This window comes from Suricata suricatta, chromosome X (assembly GCF_006229205.1).
Source record: "Suricata suricatta isolate VVHF042 chromosome X, meerkat_22Aug2017_6uvM2_HiC, whole genome shotgun sequence".
Lineage (NCBI taxonomy): Eukaryota > Metazoa > Chordata > Mammalia > Carnivora > Herpestidae > Suricata > Suricata suricatta.
The window spans coordinates 6,572,029-6,597,056 of NC_043717.1; the positions used below are offsets into that span (position 1 = coordinate 6,572,029).

Sequence of the window (25,028 nt, forward strand, 5' to 3'; positions counted from 1 at the left end):
TATGTCATTCCCTCTCATTGCCATGTAGTACTCCATCGTGAATATATACCACATCTTCTTGATCCATTCGTCAGGTGATGGACATTTAGGCTCCTTCCATGTTTTGGCTATTGTTGACATTGCTGCTATGAACATTGGGGTACATGTGCTCCTATGCATCAGCATTTCTGTCTCTCTTGGGTAAATCCCCAGCAATGCTTGAGGGTGTCATGCTGAGTGAAGTAAGCCAGGCAGAGAAGAACAGAAACCATATGTTTGCACTCATAGGTCTAGCAGGAAAACAAGAGAGACCTAATGGAGAACCAGGGGGAACAGAGGAGGGAGAGAGAGTTGGGGAGAGAGAGGGATGCAAAACTTGAGAGACTATTGAATGCTGAGAATGAACTGAGGGTTGAGGGGGAAGGGGAAGGGGGGAAAAGCGGTGGTGGTGATGGTGGAGGGCACTTAAGGGGAAGAGCACTGGGTGTTGTATGGAAAACAATTTGACAATAAAATATTATGGAAAAAAAATAAAAGAAAAGTATCTTCTAGAATGAGCCCCGAGAGCAAAATTGTACTTGAGCATACAATCAAGGTAAATCTAATAGGATGTGAGCTCCATAAAGGTAGGGATCTCTGGCTGTTGTGTGGAATGAGGCATCTCTCCCAAGTGTTTTCATTTTCTTAATGATGCCCTTTGAAGTACAAAAGTTTTTAATCTTGATAGAGTCCAATTTACCTATTTATCTATTGTCAGCAACCTGATCCAAAGTCATTAAGATTTATACCTCTGTGTTCCTCTAGAAGTTTCACCTCATACATTTAGGTCTATGTACCATTTTGAGTTAAGTTTTATGTATGCTGCAAAGTTGGATCCAACTGTGCCTTTTACTTACGTATAGCTCGTTGCCTAAGCTCCATCTATTGAAGACACTATCCTTTCCTTCATTGAAGTGTCTTAGCACTTTTGTGGAAAATCAATTGACCATATCATGAAGTCCTCAGGTTTTGATGTTCTTGGTAACATATTGTGTGCTTAATGATATTCTTGTTTTGACTAAACTGGATCCGACCTCACTAGTAGTTCTAGAGGTAGGTGTCATGAAATGTGGTGTCAAGCACTAGCTCTCCTCACAGGACAATGTCAGAAAAATCCAGGAAAATACCCATTTCAAAATTCTCCTATTTTGTAAAATGAGGTGAATGGTATCTGCTGTCTCAGCCATGTGGGATTATTGCAGTAAACACGTGAAATAATATCTGAGGAAATAACTAACACTATGAAGTCATAGACAAATCTGAAGTAGTATTGTCTGCATTGAGAAGTAGTTTGGGTAACAGACTATGATTTAGTTTGGGATCCATTTCACTCTCAAGATCACTGGGGTCTGGGTTACTCGATGGGAGGAACAGAGTCCCAACTGCCATCCTAACATGGAGTTTGACTTAATCCAAATTCTGACCCTTTGATATTTATGATGGATAGATTTGCTTTACAAAAAAAAGTAGCCTAAAATCTACTTTGTTGACCCAAATATGTTTTGAGAAAGCTGATACCACAACCACCATTGCCCCAAAATGCAAATTCCCAGAAATTTTGAAACATGATGCATTCATTTTAGGCCAAGTATTTTCCTTAGATCTTTCAAAAAACACAGAGTTGACTTTCCTTTGAAACCAGGAAAGTTGACTCTCTTCTTTACTTTGATGAAGCTTCCAAATTTTTGTAACTCTAGCATTCTTATATTCCAAAAGGTACCATAAAAGAAGTTGAATGCTATCCTGTATTTCTAAAATTCTTCCACTACAAAGAAGTTTTCCACAGTTCTGCTGTTTTATGTGTCGCTTAAAAGAAGTTAATGATTTGATTGGATTGCGTTTCTTATATGGGCTATTAATCCAAATATGGGTTTATTGGTCGCTTGCAGTGTGTTTAGGTGTTTCTACTTCCCAGGTTTGGTTTGGAAGCTGGCAGCTCTGGGTTATGATTTCAGCCTTCAATTTCTGATTCATGTCTTTTGATTCAGAATCACTAAGGCTAATGGAAGTGCTTTGAGTAGAACCAATGTAAGGATGAAAGAAACAAGCCTCAAACCTTCTATCATAGACCTCTATGTCCACTTTCTTGGTCTTTCACCTAAAGACAAGAGTGAGATGGAGGTAACTAGGAATGATGGCCAGTGGTAGGCGACTACTGCATCCCACCTCTGGACCACACTGGAAATAGGGCACTTCTTCAGAGCCCTTGACATTGCAGGACCAAATATAGCTTAAAATTAAGCCTCCTCCCATTCCAGGCTCTTCATTGCTAGCTTTTCTTCTCATCTCAACTACACTCACTTGTAAATGTGTAAATGTCACATGAGAAGAAACTCAGTTGCTTTGACCTCATCTCTGTCTTGGCCTCACTCATATGCTCAGCACATGTCCTCTCTACATCCAGACTTACAACTTCCTTTCTCACCTTGAAACAAACCATTCCACCCCCCCCACCCCCAATCATTTCTAGTTCTTAGTACTGACTTTATCTCTTTGCGAAACACTCTAAAGTAATCCTTTTAAAGTTAGATCTCATCTCAATTCTGTCAGAATTTATTTCTTCTTTCAGGTGCTATTATCCTAGTTTTTAGGCCCTAAAGCCTTATCTGAGGCTGCAAGCGGCACAGCCAATGTCACGCAAGCTCAAGTCTATTCCATAAAACACCTGTGGCCCTCCCTTTGAAAGACCTGCATACAATTATTGATTCATTCATGTATCTAATCATTTATTCATTTGAATGCTAGCAACTGGGTTCCCAGAGCATATCAGGCAGCATTCCAAGTTCTGGGCACGCAGGGGGTCTGAGACAGACGAAGTTCACATTATCACAGAGTTTACATATAAATGTAGAGGAACAGGCTGAATAAGTCAAGAAATAAACAAAAATTTTGGGTCATGACGGGTACATAGAGGAAATTAATGAAGATAATGTGACTGAACATGGCTTAGGGTAGGGTCCATTTTATTGATGGTCAGTCAAGAATTCTCTGATGAGTCTTTTAAGGGGTGAAAAGGAACCAGCCAAAAAAGAAAAGGTGTTTGCAGGCACCCCCAACTCTGCTTTTAACAGGGACCTCCTCACAAATTCTACTGCGGATCTTCATTATTCACAGACTCCGTAGCTGCGATTTGTGCCCTCACTAAAATTTAAAAATCAATCTGTAACCCCAAATCCATACTTGTGGCCTTTAGGCCATCATGTCAGACATGCTCACAGCATGAGAAAAATATGAGTCACCCTGCCAGCCCCCAGCTGAGGTGGAACAAGAACATGCTCAGCCTTCTTGTTTCAGCTCTGCTATAATCTGAGGGGGGAGACATAGGGGTAGCGCAGTGTGGTATAAGAAGGTCTGGCTCTGGGGCCAGATGGATGGGCTTGGGGTCCCAATTCCGGCATGTGTTAGTGGGTCAGCCTTGGGCAAGGCCGTTAACACGCTGGAAGCTCCTTTTCCCTTTCATAAAATAAACACAATAGAATCTGCCATGATGACTTGCTTTTAGGATTTAAGATGATATCATCTATGTGAGGTGTGTGTGAGTGTGTGTGTTGGGGTATGTGTGTGTGTGTGTGTTCTCCCCTAAGAGCAATGGTTCGGTATTGGCCAATTTAGTGTTCCTGGCAACTTTATAGAACGTAACTACCACAATTAATGAGAATCGATTGCATTTATCTACTACCTAGTATGTCCATATTGTCACAAGTATTTTGGGAGCAGGAAGGGTAGAGTGAGAGGGGAAATGACGGAAGACACAAAAGAACAGTCTGGCTTGTAGAGCTGGTAAACAGATTCTCTCTCTTATTCCTAGAGCAGTTTCGTTTCTCCTCTTTGACAAAGTATGACTATCTCATCCTTTACAGCATAATGAAAGAGAGATTGGAAAGCCAGACAATGAATTGATCATAGAAGGCTACCACTCAAGTCTTGTCCTCCAAGCCCTGAGATCAAATTCAGTCGAGGGCCATTTGGCTGCATTAACGCTCGCCCATCAGGTACCAACAGTCAGTTGTAGTCCCGTGGATGTTGCCACTGGGTGCCAAGTTTATCTGTTTTGGCTGGAAATGCAGTTACATGTACTCATTCCCTGGCTTTGTTAATGATAACGTAAATGTTGGCTGTCTTCTCCAGAGCACTTGGTTAGCGATGCCCAGTAAAAAGTTCCTCCCTGTTAAGTTTTATGGCATAATAGTGTTACAGCATTTCACAGAGTGGGTGGGGGGTGAGGCGGACAATTTCTTATTTTGTTCTTGTCATATAGGTATAAACATGAAAAGGATTTAATTACATACACACTAAAAATTGGACTACGTGTCTGCAAAATGTTCTTTAGCAGTCCATAAACAGATTCTAAGTATTCCTAAAAACTTGCTCTTTTAATTTGACTTGTATTCAGCTGCAAAATGAGATGTTCAGTGCGGAGTATAAACACCATTAGATTTCAGACACATGTGGTCTTAACATCTTTGGAAATAGTTTATGGAACTCTTAGAAGACAACATCAATGGGGAAAAACTATCTAGCCAATTCTCACGGTTAAAATTGGACTAATATGTGTTTTAGAAATCCTCATTTTCTGTGGCACCTGGGTGGCTTAAGTGGTTAAGCGTCCGACTTTGGGTCAGGTCATGATCTCATGGTTTGTGAGTTGGAGCCCCGTGTTGGGCTCTGTGCCGACAGCTCAGAGCCTGGAGTCTGTTTCAGATTTTGTCTCTCTCTCTCTGCCCTTCCCCTGCTTGGGCTCTGTCTCTCTCACTATCAAAAAAATAAGCATAAAAAAAGTAAAAATAAAAAAGCAATCCTCATTTTCCAATTTTGAAACGCTTAGTTGAAGAGTTAGCCATCTCTAGATTTTGAGAATAGAACCTTTTCATTCTTCTCGTGAGAAGACTATGCTGACTTGATAGATCATTTTCTGTTCACACACTGATGCAAACAGTGGAGTAAGTGTTGGAGAGGATGAGGCTTCCAGGTTGGAAAAAGGAAAGTTTTATTTCAGGGTGTTGAGGAAGGAGGGTGCTGGTGTTACACAATTCTAAAGGCCATTATTCGTTTTGAATTCCCTAAGAATGGTGCCACCCCCATCCCGTGCAGCCCAGGAGAGCCCCTACCTCACGGGTGCATCCTGAGTAGACTCTTGAACTTGAACCATCAAACTGCGACCCCTTTGGTCTAAGATTCTAAGCCTAGCTATCCTTGAAGTCTCTACCAACAAGATTGAGGATTTCAAAGATAGATGTCAACATTACAAATTTGCCTAGAATTGGTCCTCAGGGCAAAAGCAAAGCTGTACTGCGATTCAAATGAAGGTGACCTGGAGAAAGATTAAAACTCTATTTTATTTTATGCTATGCTGGTTACCCTCAAGAGCATGTTTCTCTCTTACTGAGAATATGTAATTTTGAGGAGTGCGTGGGTGGTTCAGTCAGTAAGCATCCGACTTTGGTTCAGGTCATGATCTCACGGTTCGGATGGTCGAGCCCCTTCGTCAGGCTCTGTGCTGACAGCTCAGAGCCTGGAGCCTGCTTTGGATTCTGTGTGTGTCTCTCTACCCTTCCTTCCTCCCTCAAACATAAATAAACATAAAGAAATGTTTTAAAAAGGATATGTAGTTTTGAGTCTGTGTCCACATTTAAAGGGGTTGGTTACGATTATGTCTTAATAACACTATTATTTCATACCGTTCAATGCTATACCATCTATAACAATCCCATCTCACTCAAAAAGAAAAACACTGAAAGAGTTCATTCCAATCTGCCTGGGGCTGGAGCAACAACAGAAAGAAACACAGCCAAACTGCAGATAAGCTGGTAATCTGGCCAGGAAGATCAGGGCACAGGGAAACTGTACAAGCAAGTGGGCTCTGTGCCCCGCCGTGGACTGCTGACCAGGTGCGAAGGGAAATATGAGGATCTGAGGGTGCTTCGGATTTTATTGCCAAAGGCAGCTGTGATGAACATTCCAGACCCTGGGGCAGAAGTTCGATGGAGCTGCCAGAAGGAACAATGAAAGCGACTCTAACACTTGAGTTTGTATATAAAACTGCGCCAAAGAGAATTGAGTAAGAGCAGACTGTATTACTGTAATTCATCTAATATGTTTATATGTAATCTTCACCCTGAAACTCTTTCACACTGAAGTCAAATATTTGTGGACGTAGCTCAAGTAGATGTGAGAGGGAAGAGCGGCCAAGTTCCCAGGGTCCCTGTCTTTGGGGCAGAAACCAGAGTACAAGACAATATTTTTTAATATTGAATATGTTCATCTGAGGTTGAACACTTTGGACTAAAACTTTTGAAAACCCAAGGAAGGCATTTCAGAAAAATAAAAAATGGTGAGAAAGAAAAGTAGTGACAGTAATGGATAGAAGGTACCCACAATCTGCCTTTACCTTGGAGTGATGTGCGGGGGTGGGGGGGGGGTAATGCTTGGGCCCAGAGGAGACCAATCTGCGTACTAATGGACTATCCACATGGGATTTTGCTCTATTTTTGCTGTGGGATCAAAAAACAGCTCCCAGGAACCTCACGATAAAATCCTCCTTTCTTGAGGTTTCTAAGATAATGCAGCTTGAATGTTGGATATGGAAGTGAGATGGCATTAGAAACGGCAACACACTGTGGTGAGCTGGGCAAGAAAAGTCTTCTTATAAATGAAACACAAGTGTAACAGTACAACAAAACGGTCTGGCAAGAACACCGCTCCTAATACCTAAAACTTTGAAGCTTCACACGAAGGAATTTCCTCCACCAAGAGTAGCAAAACACAACGCATCCATCTGAGATGTTGATGCTGTTGATTTTTCAGTAAAGCGCAATCGTCAGTCAAGGTGAAATGATTTCGAGTGAACAGGGCTAAGGGAGGCAGCAGTTCAGAACTCAGGGTCCTGAGAAAGTCTTCCTGGTGGTCACAAGGAGGGTGGGGGCCACGCCTCATATCTAGTGGGAGGAGGCCAGAGATGCTACCCAGCAAACATGCAACAATGCTCGGAATAGTCCCCACCACAACAGAGAATTACCCAGCCCCGAAGTCACTGGTGCTGAGGCAGAGAAACCATAGGGGAGCTTGGGTTCAGAGCCAAATGCACTTGCACAGGAAATGCCATTGAAAAATTTTTCGCACGTAGCAATTGCTCAATAAATGTTAACATCACTACTGTTTAATTCTGTTTAGGGGCGCCTGGGTTGCTCAGTCGGTTAAGCGTCTGGCTTCAGCTCAGGTCATGATCTCACGGTTCGTGGGTTCGAGCCCCACATCAGGCTCTGTGCTGACTGCTAGCTCAGAGCCTGGAACCTGCTTCAGATTCTGCATCTCCGTCTCTCTCTGACCCTCCCCTGCTCTCACTGTCTCACTCTGTCTCTCAAAAATAAAGAAATAAAGCATTAAAAAAATTTTAAAGAAAGAAATTCTGTTTAACTGGAATGTCCACATAGGCTCAAAACTACGTGTTTTACGGAGCGCCTGGGTGGCTCAGTCAGTTAAGCGTCGGACTTCAGCTTAGGTCATGATCTCGTGGTCTGTGAGTTTGAGCCATGCATCAGGCTCTGTGCTGACAGCTCAGAGCCTGGAGCCTGCTTCAGATTCTGTGTCTCCCTCTCTCTCTGTCCCTCCTCTGTTCACACACTCTCTCTCAAAAATGAATAAACATTTAAAAAAATTAAAAAAAAAAAACCTACGAGTTACAGGACTAGTCAGTCTGTGCTGATTGCCCAGGGGACTTAATAGCATGAATCAGAAAAATTTTCCATCTACATCTTTCACCAAAACAATGGCTTTGGAAGCTATAACATAAGGACTAACTCCAGAATTTGGGGAGTTATTTTCAAATCCCAAATGCATTCTCCAAGGGCTCCTTCCTGATGCAATGGGATGGGGAGGACAGAGGAGAGCCTTCTGTGATGCACCGCAGAAGCTGAGAGACTTCGCTATAAAGGGCTAGACGGTAAATATGTTAGCTCTGCGGACCACGTGGTTCCTGTTGTAACTACTCGGTGCCACTGTTGTAATACGAAAGCAGCGCTGACAATATTGAACCAGAGGAGTGTGGCTGTGTTCCAATAAAACCTTATTTATGAAAACAGGTGACCAGTCGGATTTGGCCCAAGGGTCATAGTTTGCCAACCCCTTAGCAAAGAGGAAAACAGCACGGACTTTGGAATCCAAGAGCTGCTGGTGTGAAAAATGTGTTGACTCTGGGCAGGACAGTCTCCTCATTTGCATACTTTCAATGAAAATATCTGTAAACTACCTGGCACATAGTAGGTGCTTGGTCAATACCAGTTTTCTTCCATCAGGGCATGAGTAGTTGCAGTTACTGAGTTCACAGGATCTCAAGTTGAAAATGAAAATATACGTGCACAGTACGGATTTTATTTTTCCTCTGACTTCTGTCACAGTTCTAGTAACTGCGGCTCTTCCGGTCCTGTTTTCCTCAGCGTGCACTTGACTGACTTCAATCTCACATGATTGGCGTTCCCACTACAGACTTTTCTTCTTGTGTGAAATGCGAACTCTGTGCAAAGCAGTTCCAAAATGAAGAAGCAGAATGGAAGGTGTTGCTCATAATTCATTAAAAAACAATAAACTCCTCCCTTCTACTCTGTTATTAATTACACACTTTATAAAACAAATGTTCCACACCCTTCCGTTTGGATTGGGCACACAGAATGAAAAAAAAAATCCATTAACCTGTCATGGACACTTGTGCCTATCAAGTGTTTTTCATAAAGTTTCTGAAAAGTGGTACTTTCTATTAAGTAATTTTCAATGAATGTAGTTGGCAAAAATCAACTTGTGGTCAGAAGCTAAAAAATGATTTACAGTACAGGACGGTTGATTGAGTGTTGGGGTGGACAGAAGTGATCCATCTCGGGGAAGGGAAGTCATTTCTAATGGAAAGAGGAAGCTTCTGTCCCATGTGCTTACATTACTCATTTTCAATCTCACATGTCACTTCTCATTAAGTGGCATTCCTTTTAGTTGTTGTGCCATGATTCCCAAAGAGTGATGTACTGGAAAAATACAAGGTTGAACTCCTATTTGGGTTTGAGTTACTCAAAGATAGATGCCATCTGGTGCCCTGCAAAATTAAGAGAATGGGGCTCGGATCTTGCTCCTCAGAATTCCTCAGAGTACGTGAAATACACTCGACCGTATTGCTGGTAAGACTTGCACTTGGACGCACAACTGGAAAACTAAGCTTCGTTCGGTCTTTCTGACGCGTCCACAAGTACCATCTATGAAGCCTTGCCCGGTTGTTGTCACTCTGCAGGCTGATCATTAAATATTTTTGATGCCCAGTGTTGAATATTCACATTTATCCAAATAACTTGAAGGACAGGAGGCTTTGGGGAAATCCCCCACATGAGCTGGGGGCCGGGAGGGGAGGAAGGGATGTGTGCTATCATTCCATTTGCGGTTCTCTCTCCAGGAATCAGGACAGGGCACAGGGATGGAAATAGAAGTAGCTGCCAGAAAACACCATTAGGGGGTGGGAAGATGAGACAGGGAAAGGCATGAAGCCAGTAGAGTGTGCCTGGCCAAGACCATGGTGGATGACTGCAGATCAATCCCGGTGGGTGACTGGGAAAGTGCGGAACAGTCTCCCTGATGGGGATGAAGTGCGGGATTTACCTAATGCCTCCCCCACCAGTGGCTGCTTGAAGGTTGTTGGGGTGCTTGGGCAGTAATTCTCTGGAGTTAACAGCTGGGTGCCTTGGGTGGGGGAGCCCTCGGGCAGACTCCTAGGGCTTCCAGAAGCTCTTGGGCCAGGGGACATAGGACTGGTGAGTGCTCTAAGTGCATGGCACTGACCATTACAGACAGACCACCTACATTAGAGGAGATGATGATCTGGATGTTTCTTAAGAAGAAGCTCTAGAGGGGTCAGAGAGCACCCGTGTCACACCTGTCCAGTTTGTTCCACAGCCCCAACAACTTCTGACTAATTGCAGGGCTGAACAAAGTTTGCATCTGACCATACTGTCCCTCCTGATGTTGGTCGTTTTTACCCTCGGGCCACAACCTGCCCACAAACGTTCGTTTACAACTGACCGCAAATGGGTCCAAATCTGAGTCACAACAGGCAAAGTTGCTTAGAAAAGAAAATACATGAAATCTAGTGAGTCAGACTAAAATATACATATTTCTTTATCTAGAGACCCTTGGATTTTCCATCATTCTAACTCATTGTGAAATTGTTTTTTTTAATGTTTATTTTTGAGAGAGAGAGAGAGAGACAGACAGACAGACAGAGTGCAAGTGAAGGAGGGGCAGAGAGAGAGACACACACACACAGAATCCAAAGCAGGCTGTAAGCTCTGAGTTGTCAGCACAGAGCCCGACGTGGGGCTCAAACTCACAAACCGTGAGATCGTGACCTGAGCCGAAGTCGGACGCTTCACCGACTGAGCCCCCCAGGTGCCCCTCATTGTGAAATTATTATTGTATTTTTAAAACAATGGCTTTCCAGTTCTAAGCTTCAATGTGTACAATCTTTTGGAGTAAAATGGAATCTTAAAATACTTAAGGTAGGGATGACATGAAGAAGTCTCTCTCTCTCTCTCTCTCTCTGTGTCTCTCCCTCCATCCCTCTCTCCATCCCTGAAAGGTCAACTATATTTCTATATACAAACCTGACAGATGCGTCTTCTCACCTCCTAACTAGGAAACAGAACACTCTATTTATATTTGCCAGGACCAGGGGGTGGCAGGCAGGCGGCATCCAGCCAGGTAATGGAAATACTGCTTGCTTTAATTTTATTACCAGGAACAAAGCCTTCTTATTGTTTCATGGAAGCCTTCAAGGTGGGCCTCAAGGGCATAGTTCTGATTTTTTTTTTCGAGACCACAAACAAGAGGAATTCTTTAAGGGCCATTTCATGAAAAAAAGAAGGCAAAAATACTTTATTCTGCAAAAATTAAAGCAAACCTCTGTTGAAGTAGCCAGAGCCCGACTCAGGTCAGCCTTGTGCTGTCTTTACACAGGCATTTGTGGCCATTATTTGCTGAGGCTCCCACCCTTTCATGAAGATGAGATCGAGGGTATGTCACAGGTAGGAAAGAACACCGCCTTCCTTTAGAAGATCATCAACTCGGCATCATTATTTTCAGATAACACGCTAAAGGGAGAAACACCTTGCACCAAAAGTAATTGTGCCGACTCTGCCCCTGTGAGCTCGCTCTATAAAACTAGGAGCCACACGCGTCTTCATTCGGTGCTTCTTAGGATTTTGCCAGCAAACTAAACTGTCCATGCAGCCCGTGCCTCTGCTGGAAGTCTGCCTTTCCTCTCCACTCCCAGGCTAGGTGGTTAAAGCTCCTGCTTTCCGGAAATCTCCACCATGGTCTCAGCAGTTAAGGAATGTACGCAAGAGGAAACGGCAACACTCCCCCCTGTCCCAGAAGGAGGAGGGCATCAGCGGTGGCCGGGCTGGTGCAGGAGCCATCCTATGGGCTCGTTGGGTGCCCATGATGTGCAGAGAGGCACGCTGGCCCAAACTCTCCCCTCCAAAGATGGTGAGTCCATTAGAGAACAATTAGCAGACACACCAGCTGCATACATAATTAACTGCTAACCCACGGGCTGCAGAAGTTCTAGAGCTGCGTGGTCCAGCATGGCCGCTGCCAGCCCCCGTTTAGCTTCTGAGCACTTGAAATGTGACTTGTCTGACTTGAGGGATGCTGGGAATATGACATGCACACATTCATCGTCTTTGTGTTGGTTCCACGTTGAAATGATAATGCTTTCAATGTATCAGGTCAAATAAAACGTGCTGGCAAAGTTTATTTTACCTATTTGTTTCTGCTTTATTTATTTATTTATTTTTAAATGTTTGATTTTTGATTTCTGAGAGAGAGAGAAGGAGACAGAGGATCTAAAGCAGGCTCCATGCTGACAGCAGAGAGCCCGATGCGGGACTCAAACTCACGAACTGCAAGATCATGACTGGAGTCGAAGTCTGGCGCTTGACTGACCCACCTAGTGTCCCAACTTGTTCCTACTTTAAAAGATAGGAACTGGGACACCCAGGGAAGAGGAAGATGAGAAAGGCACTGGAGCAGAGGGGGAAGAGCATGTCTGTGGGGAGGTAAGGATGTATTTCAATGATATGTCAGGCACAGTGGGCATGTATCTTAAATTGGTTATCTGGGAGTGGACAGAAGCGAAACACCAGAGCCAGACCTATCTTACTGCCCCTCGAGAAAAGCCACACTGAGGTCCACTGTGGAGAGCTGGCGATGACCCACCTAAGACAAAAAAGGTGAATTTGGAGGCTTAACTTTGGAGAGGGAGGGTCTTTTCTTGACCTTCTAATGGACTTCCTTTGTATCTTTGACCTCGTGGGTTTGTATCATCTCTCTTGAAGCTAGCCATGCTTACTTGCTCTCCTAAGGGTTTTTTTCTGAAACTGGGGAGGTGGTGCCAGTGAAGGTGATGAGGATGGCGGTAGGACTGTCACTCTACAAGCTGGGCTTTGCCAAAAGGACAGCGAGAAGGAACCTAACTTGGTCTGGAAGAGAAAACGGAAGACCATGGAATCCAGATGTCGGTTAGTGCTGATTTTGAGGTTCTGGTGTGTGTGTGTGTGTGTGTGTGTGTGTGTGTGTGTGTGTATGCATATGTGTGCATGTTTAGAGATCAAGAGAGTCTAATGTTGAAAATGTCATCCGAGGGGCACGTGGGTGGGTCAGTCAATTATGCGTCAGACTTAGTTTCGGCTCAGGTCATGATCTCACGATTTGTGAGTTCGAGCCCCACATCAGTCTCTATGCTGACAGCGTGGAGCCTGCTTACGATTCTCTCTCTCCTTCTCTCTGCCTCTCCCCTGCTCATGCTATCTCTCTCTCTGTCAAAATAAATAAACCTAAAATAAAATGTCAGCCTATAAGCCATCTTCAGACCTAGGTTGACTAGCCATCCTACATGTGTGAAAGTGTTCAAGTGTTTCCCCCAACTTGATTCCAAGTGGCTATCTGGTCATTATTTTCTTTTACAAACCAGAAGGGATAGAGAGGGTATCCCAGAAAATCAAAAGGAAAGAGACAGATGTGCAACAAGGGGACGGGGAAGACCCACTGTGACCTCCTTTAAGGGCTCAGCAATGACCCAATGGATGGTTCTCTCATCCTTGACTGCCGTCCGCCAGCCCCGTCCTTCGAGCCCTCTGCCATTGACACAGCCCTTGTGCCTGAAGAGCTCACAGTGCACATCACCCATCCTGCTACTGTCTCCAGGAATTATGGCTGTTGAGATGTGCCACTAGAGTCTTCTCAAGAAGGAACCTTTTTCTGCCCTTCAGGACGAGAATTCATCAGATGGGCTGATCGACGCAAATGTGTTAGTGACCAAGGGTGGGTAGAAGGAGGCAGCTGGTCTCTCTGGGAGAGTCCTGTTTTCTCATCCCTGGCCATGTGCTGTGTGCTAAATGCAGGGGATACTAGGAAAAGAAAGATACCGTCCAGCTTCCCAAGGAGTCTAAATGACCATGAGATGGAATAGACACGCGCTTGAAGACCATGAGGATACGTGCCCAAGGGCTGTATCTTATCAACAAATCACTATACAGTCTCCTTTAAGCTTTTAAATTCAAATTATGAATCTCATTATTCTGTTCATAAATCCAAGAAATCTTACAAAACCAAGATTCATCACTCTCAGCGGCTCCCGAATCAATGTTTAACTCACACAATTTGAACAGACGTAACTCCATTGAACAATCAATGTCATATATTAATTAGTTAAGTTCCTGTACACATTTTTTTTAACTGAGGTAAATCTACCTACAGGAAAATGCATAAATCTTGAGACAAGCCAATGGATTTTGATAACCAACACAACCAACAGCTTAAGACATAAAATATCTCACCCCAGAAAGAACTAGTCCATTCTCACCCACCATGGGTAACTGCTGTTCTGATTTTTATTACCAAATTCTTGTAACATTTTAAATTGCATTTATAAATATAACATATTCAACTTTATAAGCATTTTAAATGCCTAACGGTGTAATATTAAAACCCTAACAAGGTAAACTTTCTCACGTCCTTAAGTAGCTCTTAAAAATCTAATAAATTAAACTTACAAATGTAGTGAAACTCGAGTTTTCTCCTGAACGTTCCAACATTAGTTTCAAACAAACTATTTTACACTTTTAACTTAACAATCACAGGTCTGAAAGAAATTACGTGTTTCAGATTGGAATCTCAAAGCTCACCTGTAATATGCCATTTTTCTCTTAAATGTTATACACCCTTAAAATACAGGTTTTTGGGGCACTGGGGTGGCTCAGTCGGTTAAGCACCCGACTTCAGCTCAGGTCATGATCTCAATGGTTCGTGAGTTGGAGCCCTGCTTCGGACTCTGTGCTGACGGCTCAGAGCCTGAAGCCTGCTCCGGATTCTGTGTCTCCCTCTCTCTCTCTGTCCCTTCCCCACTCAGGCTCTGCCTCTCTCTGTCTCAAAAATAAATAAACATTAAAAAGTAAATAAATTAATTAAATAAAATACAGGTTTTTGCTCCAAATTGTAATACAAAATATTGTTCTATAGATATTGTTTTGGTCTTCATCTTTACACATACTTCTCAGTCTTCTTGGGGAGGAGGAGAAAACGAACTTTCTTTACTAAAGGGAGCAAACTGATCATCTCAAAGAAGTTGGGGTTACTACGTCAGGGATTAATGGTTAAAGATTTGAAAATCATCTCACAAGACCTGGAGGCCCACGGACTTGCCTGGCACTACATAAGCATACTCACCAGTGGCCCTGTGATGATGAGTTGGGCAGGGTTTCCAATTCCCAGCAGATGGGAACTCTCCTAAGAATCTAAGTTTTTGATCGTCTCTCAACTCTATCACCTGATTTGGGTAGCTGAAGTTCAGTAACCACTCAAGTGGCTTTACTACTTGATTAGATTCAATCTTCTCCTACCGCCATTTTTTTTCCATTACTGGCTGATTCTTGTTATGTCTGCCTTCAAGTCACATGTCCATGGGCATCTGAAGGCCATTTACCTCAAAAGGCTATTGGGATAATAAAATCAGAAAGTGACGGTGGGAGCGTATAAGTGGTTGTTTTTGTTTTGGTGTATATCTGTGTAAGTCCTCCCACTGGTCTTCTCTACATTACAGCGATGCATTGCTGTGAGTTGGGAGACTCGATACAGTAATCATCTTCTAACATCTGCAAGGACGGACAAGGCGCCATCTTCCCAACCTACGTAAACAGACAGAAGGCTTTCTCGAACTTACCACAGCCCCAAATGAGCTTGCCTCATCAGAGAATTAGGCTACTAGGATCGTTTTCGTCACCTCCTATATATAAACCTAATGTTCTATCTAGTGAAAATACTTTTTAAATAAGTAAAAGCTCTATCATAAATTCCCAGGTCGGGAAGTTACCTCACTTGGTTGTTAAAATCTTTATTTGTGTTGCTCCTCACTGAAAGCCTTTTACACACAGCGGTAGCCTCAGGCTTTTTAAATAGCTGAATTTAAAATTTCATATTTCTGTTTCAAACAAAAATAATCAATGCTACAATTGTGCTCTTGTTAACGAACATTTTATATGCATGACTCAATTATTTTGCTGGAGAATTTCAAAATTAGAACAGAGCTCTACAGTTTCCCCTATAACACTTAGCAATTAAAAACAGAAGTGAATCAAATGAAGGCAAAAGATGATGTGTCCCGTTTCTCTCACACTCTGTAATTATCTTATGTACAGAGATAATTTCAGCGTGATTATTGTAAAAAGCAATTTTATATTCATTTGTTGAGAAATATAATTTAAACCTGATATTAAGACCCAGAGACAAAACAGGTTAGTTCAGTAACAGAATGAGACTGATGGTTGGGATCACGCCTATCTCTGAACGGCATGTAGAAATGCAATCAGGAGACAAGCTTCCACCTGACAGCCACCGTCTCACCTGTGAGTGTTCCTCTCGCAACTCAGCCTTTCTTAACTGGATCCATCCAACCACCACCAGCTTGTGTGAAAGCTAAAGTTAGAACTAACCACACTGGCCATTTTTTAGATCTGTCACGACCTATTATTATTCTTTATACCATGCCAGAAAAACCCCCGTTGCTCTAGTGACCATCTAAATATTTCAAGGAAAAAAATTAAATAAAATTGTTTTTTAAATGGGGCTCGGTTGGTTGAGCACATGACTCTTGATTTCAGCTCAGGTCATGATACCAGGGTTGTGAGATCGAGCCCCGAGCTGGGCTCCACACTGAAGCATGGACCTGCTTGGGATATTCTCTCTCTCTCTCTCTCTCTCTCTCTCTCTTTCTCTGTTTCTCTCTCTTCCCCTCTCCCCCACGCATGCATATCATCTCTCTAAAAAAATAAAGAAAGAAAAAATAAATAAAGAATCTTAAGGCAAGAAGGTTGTGTGTGGAATAGTGTAGGGGAGACATGATGGAGAATTCTTGTTTTATGGGGAAGAAACCACATTAAGATACATGTATTCTAGGGGCACTTGGGTGGCTCAGTTGGTTGAGCATCTGACTTCAGCTCAGGTCATGATCTCACAATTTTCATGGTTTCAAGCCCTGGATTGGGCTCCATACTGAGCCAGTGGAGCCTGCTTGGGACTCATTCTCTCTCCCTCTCTCTTTGTTCCTATCCTGCATGCTCGCAGGCTCTCTCTCTCTCTCTCTCTCTCTCTCTCTCTCTCTCCTCTCTCTCTCTCTCTCTCTCAAAATAAATATACCTTAAAAATTTTTAAATAAAGATACATGTATTCTCTCTTTTTCCCACCACTCATCCATTGGGCCCCCAATCAAGGCCAATTATTTCACGTTTAAGTATTAGCTTTGGAAATCTGCATTACTAAATTGAAATATGTCAGAGGAATTATCTTCAGAGGCACATACATGTGCTGACACTCCAATCCAAGCCACCTGGTAGGATTCTGAATATGACACAATAGTTCATCCCATCCAAAGCAGAAAGAATAGCAGATGATGAGAAGTTTGGATCATGTTTTTAAAAAACTTTCAAAGCTGAAACTTGGGAATGTTATTCTCAAAGTAATACCAAACTAAATAAGCCTGATATTCATTCATTCCTAAGACTAATCTCTTATTCCAAAACAAGACTGGAAGACTTTCGACTGATGTCTTCTCGCTATTCCTCATGAATATACCTAAGAAGGTAACAGGATCCAATGCCCCTTGTGAAACTTTTTTTTTACAAGAGCATTGAATCTAAGGAAAGAGTTTCAAGTATGTTACATACTATTTTAATAAAAACAATTAAATTCAATCCCCATGGCCAAGAAAAGTTAAATTTGGTTTGTGAGCTGTCCATTTTAGCAAAATTGGTAGAGCAAACTGGATCTGTAGCCATTATACACAAGCAGTAGTCAACTTTCTCCAGAGAGGATGAAGTTCTTGTGCAGCCTACAAGTTCCTCTTCTTGTCTATCCTGGGAATCCTAAGACTTGAACTTGGGAGAGCAGCCTTTACCACAGTGGCTCATGATCCAGGTTTTGAATGCCACCATATTTGTACTATCACATGACCACCATTCCAGGGCCACTTACATGAAGACCCTGTGGATGACTGTGGGTTGCCTGATGTGGTTTATTGAGGCCAGAATCTGACTCTACTTATATCCTGAGAGCATTCTCACCAGGGCTCAGATGGGGCAGGAATCTAACCCTCATCTACAAGTGACAATAGATTATGACTCTGCACATTCAAGTTGGCCCCCAGCAGGACACATGTCATCCAAGATCAGACACCTGTCCACAAAACACAAATAGCACATTTGGCATTCAGATGCTGGTCTTTATGCAATGGCTGTGGACAAAGCAATTGCCACGGTTTCCATAGAGAGGGAGAGAGTGCTTTCACGTGAAACTGTATGATAAAGTTAATTTAAACATAAAACCTCATCTTTCTTTTTAACCCAGCACTTTTCCCCCTTATTTCAAAGCTTACAATTGAATGCTTTTAGGATATGGTAAATGACTGAGAAAGTCTTTTACAGACCCCCATTTTCCCAAATCAATATTTTGACCATTTCTTACACGCTACTATAACATATTACCCTCCTCCCTCTCAATTTATGGAGCCCAACATCTGAGGAAAAATGGAATGAAATGGCACTTAGTTCACCCCCAAGAAGTCTGTCACTTCACGCATCATCTAGCAGTGGAGGAACTCAGAGAAAGCCAGCAAGAGAGCCAAGTTTCCATTAAAATCAAAGAAAAAGACAGTTTAAAAACTTAGCGTGAAAAACAATGGCAAAAGGAATGTGCTTAAAAAAGAAAAAGGCTTTATCTTCTCCATGCTGTTCTGGCAATTAGTCACCCTTCCCCAGTTTTTCTTTGCCATTTCTCAGTGGATGTCATCATTGGTCACCTGTAATTCCCCAGATGAACCTCTCTTTTGTGTCCAGGTGTGGTACTCTCTGTGAAAGAACTGGATTCTCAGAATGCGTGGAGGTTTTGAAACTTATCAGTATTTGCTTAACTAAAAAACTAGGCTCTCTCACTTTTAAAATAAAACTGGGAAGAAGATGAGATGATGACGAGAAATAGTCCACATTTGACCTGGAAATGCCAAGTTCTGCCGCTGACCCAAATCTTGATCACCTCTCATAAGTTTGTCCTATACCCCGTACATAACTAGTGCTCAAGTCATCCCAAGGGATTTCTGTACTGTCTTCCTCTCCTGAATAAAACAAAGCCCAATGGCTAAAAACCCACTCATTTTTAGAATCCCAGCCACCACATTACACACACAAGTCTTGGGTATCTACCTGATACTGCTCTTTCAATATCTCTCCCTCTTGAATCCTGAATTGCTTTGGTCTTCATCCCTCCGTTAACTAGTTTTATTTTTTTAATGTTTTTACTTATTTATTTTTGAGAGACAGAGAGAGACAGCACGAGTAGGAGAGGGTCAGAGAGAGAGCGAGACACAGAATCAGAAGAAGGTTCCAGGCTCTGAGCTAGCTGTCAGCACAGAGCCCGACGTGGGGCTCGAACCCATAAACCGTGAGATCATGACCTGAGCCGAAGCCAGATGCCCAACCGACTGAGCCACCCAGGCACCTCCGTTCACTAGTTTTGAAAAGATCTGGGGCGCCTGGGTGGCTCAGTCTGTCGAGCATCCGACTCTTGATTTTGGCTCGGGTCATGATCTCAGGGTTTGTGATTTCGAGCCCCACATCAGGCTCTGTGCTGCCCACAGAACCTGCTTGGTATTCTATGTCTCTCCATCTCTGCCCCTCCCCTGCTTGCTCTCTGCCTCTCTCTCAAAATAAATTTGAAAAAAAAAACCGTAAAAAACAAAAGATTTAGTACTTGCTATCTAAGAGCCATTCCATTTGCTTACCCTCACTGTAAAAACAAGTTATGAAAACAATGGGGGTGGGGGGAGGGAGACCTTCCAACTCTTTTCATTCTAAGGCAAAGCAGAAGTGAATCTCGGGAAGGAGGTGTGGACTTATAAGGATGTGGCATTTCCTCAGGATTTGGTGGGAATTCATTGACTTGATTTACAACAATTGAGTCACAGGGATTATTTTCCCTAGGAATGCTCATGCCCGAATACAAGGACACCTTCAGGAAGAGGAAAAGGAAGAAATACAGTCTAGGAACCTAGGATGTGAACCAGGAAATTCTTTTCCACTGTGAGCATTTAAAAGTGCCTAACAAACTCCCGTGCCTTTTTGGAGTTCACCAGGGTGCTGTGAGGTTTTCCCTTGGATGTGCACTTAGTGCATTTTGCACTAAGATAGCCATAGGAATTTTCCATTGGCCAAAAATATCGTTTCCTGGAAAGAATCAGGGATGCCAGTGGTAACTGTAAAAATTACCTGAGTTTCTGTGTTCCTCGGACCCTCGTTAAACCTTTAAGACCACATATAGTTAGACAATGATGCAATTATCAAAGCCCACCTGGCTCTCATCTCTCGAAAGCCACTTCCTGCTGAGCCCCCTGACACCTTCTGTCTCCAGAACGAACTACTTGCTTTGTGCACACACACTCTTTTTTGTTCTATCCCCGTGCCTCGGTTTCAAAGCCACCTACCCTCGAAGGAAGGCTCAGATCGGGCGCTGCCTTTGCGACCCCCAGCTGGCAGAAACGTATTGCTTCTCTGAAGTTCCAAATGCGTTGTCCACACCTCTCTTACAGCAATTCGTTTCCAATTTGGTATTGCACTTACTCTTTTGTCTTAGGCAAGATGAATGGGATGAACAGACCAGCGTGACGCTTTAAGCAACTGAAGTGACTGGCCAGAGACAAAAATTTACACCCTCGCCCAGTAATATTTGTGTAGTGAACACAGATCATAGATCAACAGTGTCCAGAAGAGACAGGGTAGAGAGTCATGTGAGGAGACATTACCCAAAACTTGGAAATAAGGCAGAAAGAAGACTGCAAGCCCTTTCCAGGGTCGTGCGAGAGCGTACTCCATCAAGGCCGCCCAAGGAAGGGCCGTGTGACGCTCCAGGCGGGGATGTCACAGAGTTGGGCTTTCTATTTACTCTGGATCATGGCTTAGTCTCTGCCAAGTTAAATGTCAACTTGGGAACTTGGAGAAAACTGATGATATACAACTCATTTTGCCCGAACGCAATGGCTTTATTGCCCTTTGTGTCACCAACGAGTTTGGCATCTCATGTAGCTACCTGATTCTAGCGCCTTCCTCCCGCACTCCCTCCCCACCCCCCCCACTGTTTGGCAGCACCACCTTCTTCCGGCCAGCCTTACCATATTGCTGGAGTAAATCCTCGACTGATTTGATTATTGTATGAGAACTGGATGCTCAATTTTTGGAAAATTGTACTCAGAATATCAATAATTATGAATAAGGGACACGTAAAAAAATAGGTACTCCTAGAATCATTCTTCTACTCATAGTTAATTTTCTTTAATTTTTATCTAGACGAAGTTTCCCAAATACCAAATTTATTCACCCGTAAGCGTTTCTTTCCACTTGGAGGCTTTGTTCAGACACACAGTACAATGAATGAATATTCTTTACTCCTTCTCTTCATTCTTTGCATAACTTCTCATGGCCTGCATTGTGTCTCCATGCTTGCAAGTCTGCTACGATCAATTCAGTAGTAGCTTTATTTGTTTATTTTTAAATACAAAAATAATTTCTGAGAGAGAAAGCGGGCGAGTGGGGGGGGGGGCAGAGAGCGAGAGAGAGAGGGATAGAAGATTCAAAGTAGTCTGGAGCCCAAGAACCAAACCGTGAGATCATGACCTGAGCTGAAGTCGGACACTCAACCAACTGAACCACCCAGGCACGCCAGTAGTTAAGTAGCTTTATTTAGAAAGCCTATATCACAACTAAGTACTTAATCTTTTGGGATCAAAACAAAATCTGCATGTAAATTTCTACCTATTATTTGAAATTGCTGAACATTATAGAAAGGAATTTTACATGTTAAAATGATAGCTTTTTAAAAATTGGAGCCACACTAATATCGCATTAGGAGCAAGACAGTTGTTCTGAAATCGCTATCGGCTGTAATAGAAATTAGACACTAAATGCTTTAAGAAGTAACTAGCTGAAATTGAGCGGAATAATCACCCAATCTGTAAAACCTTTGTAAGATTTCCCCATAAAACACAGGTCATTTTTTTTTTTACTGGAGAGAAATTATTCTTTCTGATTGTCCTAAACATCAAATGCCATCACATCATAAAAATAAAATACAGGACATGGATCATTCCATTGTGTTCATCCATTTATTCCTATAACACATGTTCACTTTACCCTATACTATGCTTGTCACTGCTGCCTTCACTTAACCCCAACAAGTGGCCAATTTGATGGGAACATATCTGACAACTACGATGCATTTTATAGACACCTGTGGTAGGTTGAATCGTGTCCCCCTTGCCTCAGAAAAATTACATCCAAGTCCAAACTCCGGGTATCTACAAATATGACCTTATTTGGAAGTAGGGTCTTTGCAGATGTAATCAAGTTAAAGTGAATTCATACTGGGGTAGGATGGCCCCAGTCCAACGACTGGTGTCCCTGTAAGGAGATTTGGTCACAGACACAGAGACACACAGGGAGAAGGGCGTGGGAGCACAGAGGCAGAGATTAGAGTGTGCTACAGCTCCAGTCAAGGAATCTCAAGAATTTCCTGGAACCACCAGAAGGAGGCATGGAATTGTCCTTCCCCAGAGCCTTCAAAAGGAGCAGGGCCCTGCTGACACCTTGATTTCAGACTTCTGACCTCCAGAACAGGCGCGGGAGAATATGGTCTATGGTCCTGCACTGTGCAAGTTTGTGGAGCCCCAGGAAACTGATACACCGCCTTTTAAATAGTGCTTTTTTGTGTGCTGTTTGTAAGGGTGATCAAAACCTACCATATTAAGAACGTTAAGTACAGCTGCCTCGGGGCAGAGCTGAGAGGGCAGTGGGGGCAAGACAAAGCGGTGGGGGGGGGGAGATTCTAGAAGGTTCTAGTTCCTACAATTTTGTGCATCGCTTATATTTGGCTTCTCCAAAAGATCTAATTTCAAGAAGACTCCCGTCTTACACATGTAAAAGGCGAGGGTATAAACTCGCGATGTGGCAGTTCTCATATGCAACACAGCAGACGGGGACACTCACCTCCACATGCTGGCAGGTTTGGATGAGTTTAGCCAAAAGGGTCTCCAGTTCCGTGTTCCTCTTAATAAGGTTGGTGAGGTTACTCTCTAAGTTTTGCTGTTCAAAAAGAGAAGAAAAAAATATTATTGTACATACTTTTAATGCTTCAGCACACACAACATTACTCATACTTAGGAAAAGCAGATCCATTTTTCAGAAACGTCAATGAAATCTATGCAGCTTTAAGTATTTAAAGGCTTTGAGAAGCTGCATTTAAAAGAACCTTTAAAAAAGGTTCAAATTTCATTCTGTTTGTTCCTGCTTCTTGTACGAACTCCAGCACATTTACCTGAATAATTAGTTATAGGTCACGAACCAGGGAGAAAGGAGGTAATTGGATTTCTACTTCTTTACCTGAATCAGAAATGACAATAATATACGGAGTATATTCCCACAGCAAATCAACCATTATTGGATTTTTAGGATTTACCATCTTACGGGCAGGCTGAGGTCAGCCCTCAGAGGAAGGTTTGCATTATCTGGCTATCGCTGACATTCTGACTACTTATAGGCATTTATGAGACATAAGAAGTCCTCACCTTACATGTTTACTCACTCACGGCACATTTCATTGCACACGCTTCTTTTCTTTGCCTATCAAGCTATCAATGCCAGATCAAATTTTTTCGAATGCCACATTTTTCATATCACTGTCCAGCTTATGAATCTAGAATTGTCCCTATTCCTTTAGAACATCAAAGTTAAAGATCCCTGCAATGACTATTAAATCTCATTTTCAACCGCAATAACCCACTTCTTATTCTGTACGCTCTTTGTTTATACCATTCATTCATTTATCCACTCATACAAGTACTTACTGAGTTTCTACTAAAAGACAGACTCTGAGAGATGCTGGGGAAGCAAAAATAAAGACTCCCATACCCTGTCCACAAGGAGATAGTTTTGCCACTGGGGGAGAGGTGCTGTAAGCGAGACAAGGGACAGAGTCAGGGCCACTTGGGGAAGGTTTCCCAGGGGGCACAGTCTTTCTGCTGAGTCAGGAAGGATGGGCTCAGGTGGAAGAATAGGCAAGGGAGTTTTTGGTGAATAAGAGTGGGAATCTCTTGGGGAGATGGGATGGACATGTAGGTGTGCGCGGGGAAGTGCGTTCCACAGGTGGGTGTTAGAACAATGTCATGGACCAAGGTCAGGGCAAAGGATTAGGATGACCATGTGTTTTAACAGTTCGACAATTCACAAATTCAGTGAAAATATGGACCGGAAGGAAAGTTCATGGAAAAGAAAAGAGAGCGAGGATTCGTAATGCCATCTGAGAAAAAGGATTTGGAATGAGTACGGAAGGATCATGAAAATTAATAACTTCATAAAGGTGATAATAGCTCATTACACTATGAAATTTATTTCTCAAAGTGCTTACTTTTTCTACCTTGCAAAATTTTAGATTTAGAAAGGTATGTTCAGGAAAAGAATCATTTTTATTTAACGGCTAAGATGTATAAGTCAGACGCAGAAATCTCTCTGGTCTTTCTTAAACAAGTTATGCCTATTAATCTTGTCTTTATCCTATTGCCTAATTCTTTTTATTTCAAGGACCACAGTTTTCATTTCCATCAGCTTCTTTATCACATCTTCCTCTTCTTGAATTGCCTTCTCTTCCTGTTCACAGATACAATTCCCTCCTTCATCATTTCAAGAGAATGAAACATTCTTATTTATTCTTAAGGGTTATTTGGAAAAACAAAGCAATTCCATATTTTTCTGTGCTTGTGCAACACTTCCCAAAAATCTGATTTCATCTTGTATCACATCTTGGATTCGATGTGAACTTGGTCCCCTGTGCTGGGATTCAGGGCTCGACGTTGTTCCCCCAGAGAGGGCACTCCCACAAGACACCCGTGTGTCAGAGAGGCACAGCTCCTGGTGTGACTTGGTACCTCTGTTTCCTTCCCTGAGAATTCCATCTGGATCCAATTCCAGAGGAGGTGGGCTGTTCATGGGGAGTCCTGGCTTCTGGGCGTGTGGGACAGTGTGAGGCTCCTGTTCCATTGCAATTCTGTCTGCTGTGTCCCTCTTAGGTCTCCACTGCTCTGTCTTGTCCCAACTTCTCATGAGTAGCCCAGCTTCAGCCTTCCCTCACCATTCTGCATTTCCTTTCATTTCCAGTCCTCAGAGATTTTCCTCATATGTTTACACTTGGTTATTAGTCTTTCTTTTTTAAATTTATTTTTGAGAGAGATAGAGACAGAGCATGAGCAGGGGAGGGGCAGAGAGAGAGGGAGACACAGAATTCAAAGCACACTCCAGGCTCTGAGCTGTCAGCACAGGGCTGGATGTGGGGCTCGAACCCACAAACTGTGAGATCATGACCTGAGCCGAAGTCAACCGACTGAACCACCCAGGCAC

At 42.8% G+C, this 25,028-nt stretch overlaps 1 protein-coding gene across 3 annotated transcripts in view; it reads right to left on the reverse strand.

Annotated features, from left to right (window-relative positions):
• Positions 1 to 25,028, reverse strand: part of MID1 (midline 1) — a 107,952-nt gene that overhangs the window by 47,727 nt on the left and 35,197 nt on the right. For all 3 annotated transcript variants that reach the window (XM_029930444.1, XM_029930443.1, XM_029930445.1), the window contains exon 2: positions 22,626 to 22,721. In XM_029930444.1, the coding sequence (XP_029786304.1) occupies positions 22,626 to 22,721 (96 nt within the window). The remainder of the gene's footprint in view (positions 1 to 22,625; positions 22,722 to 25,028) is intronic.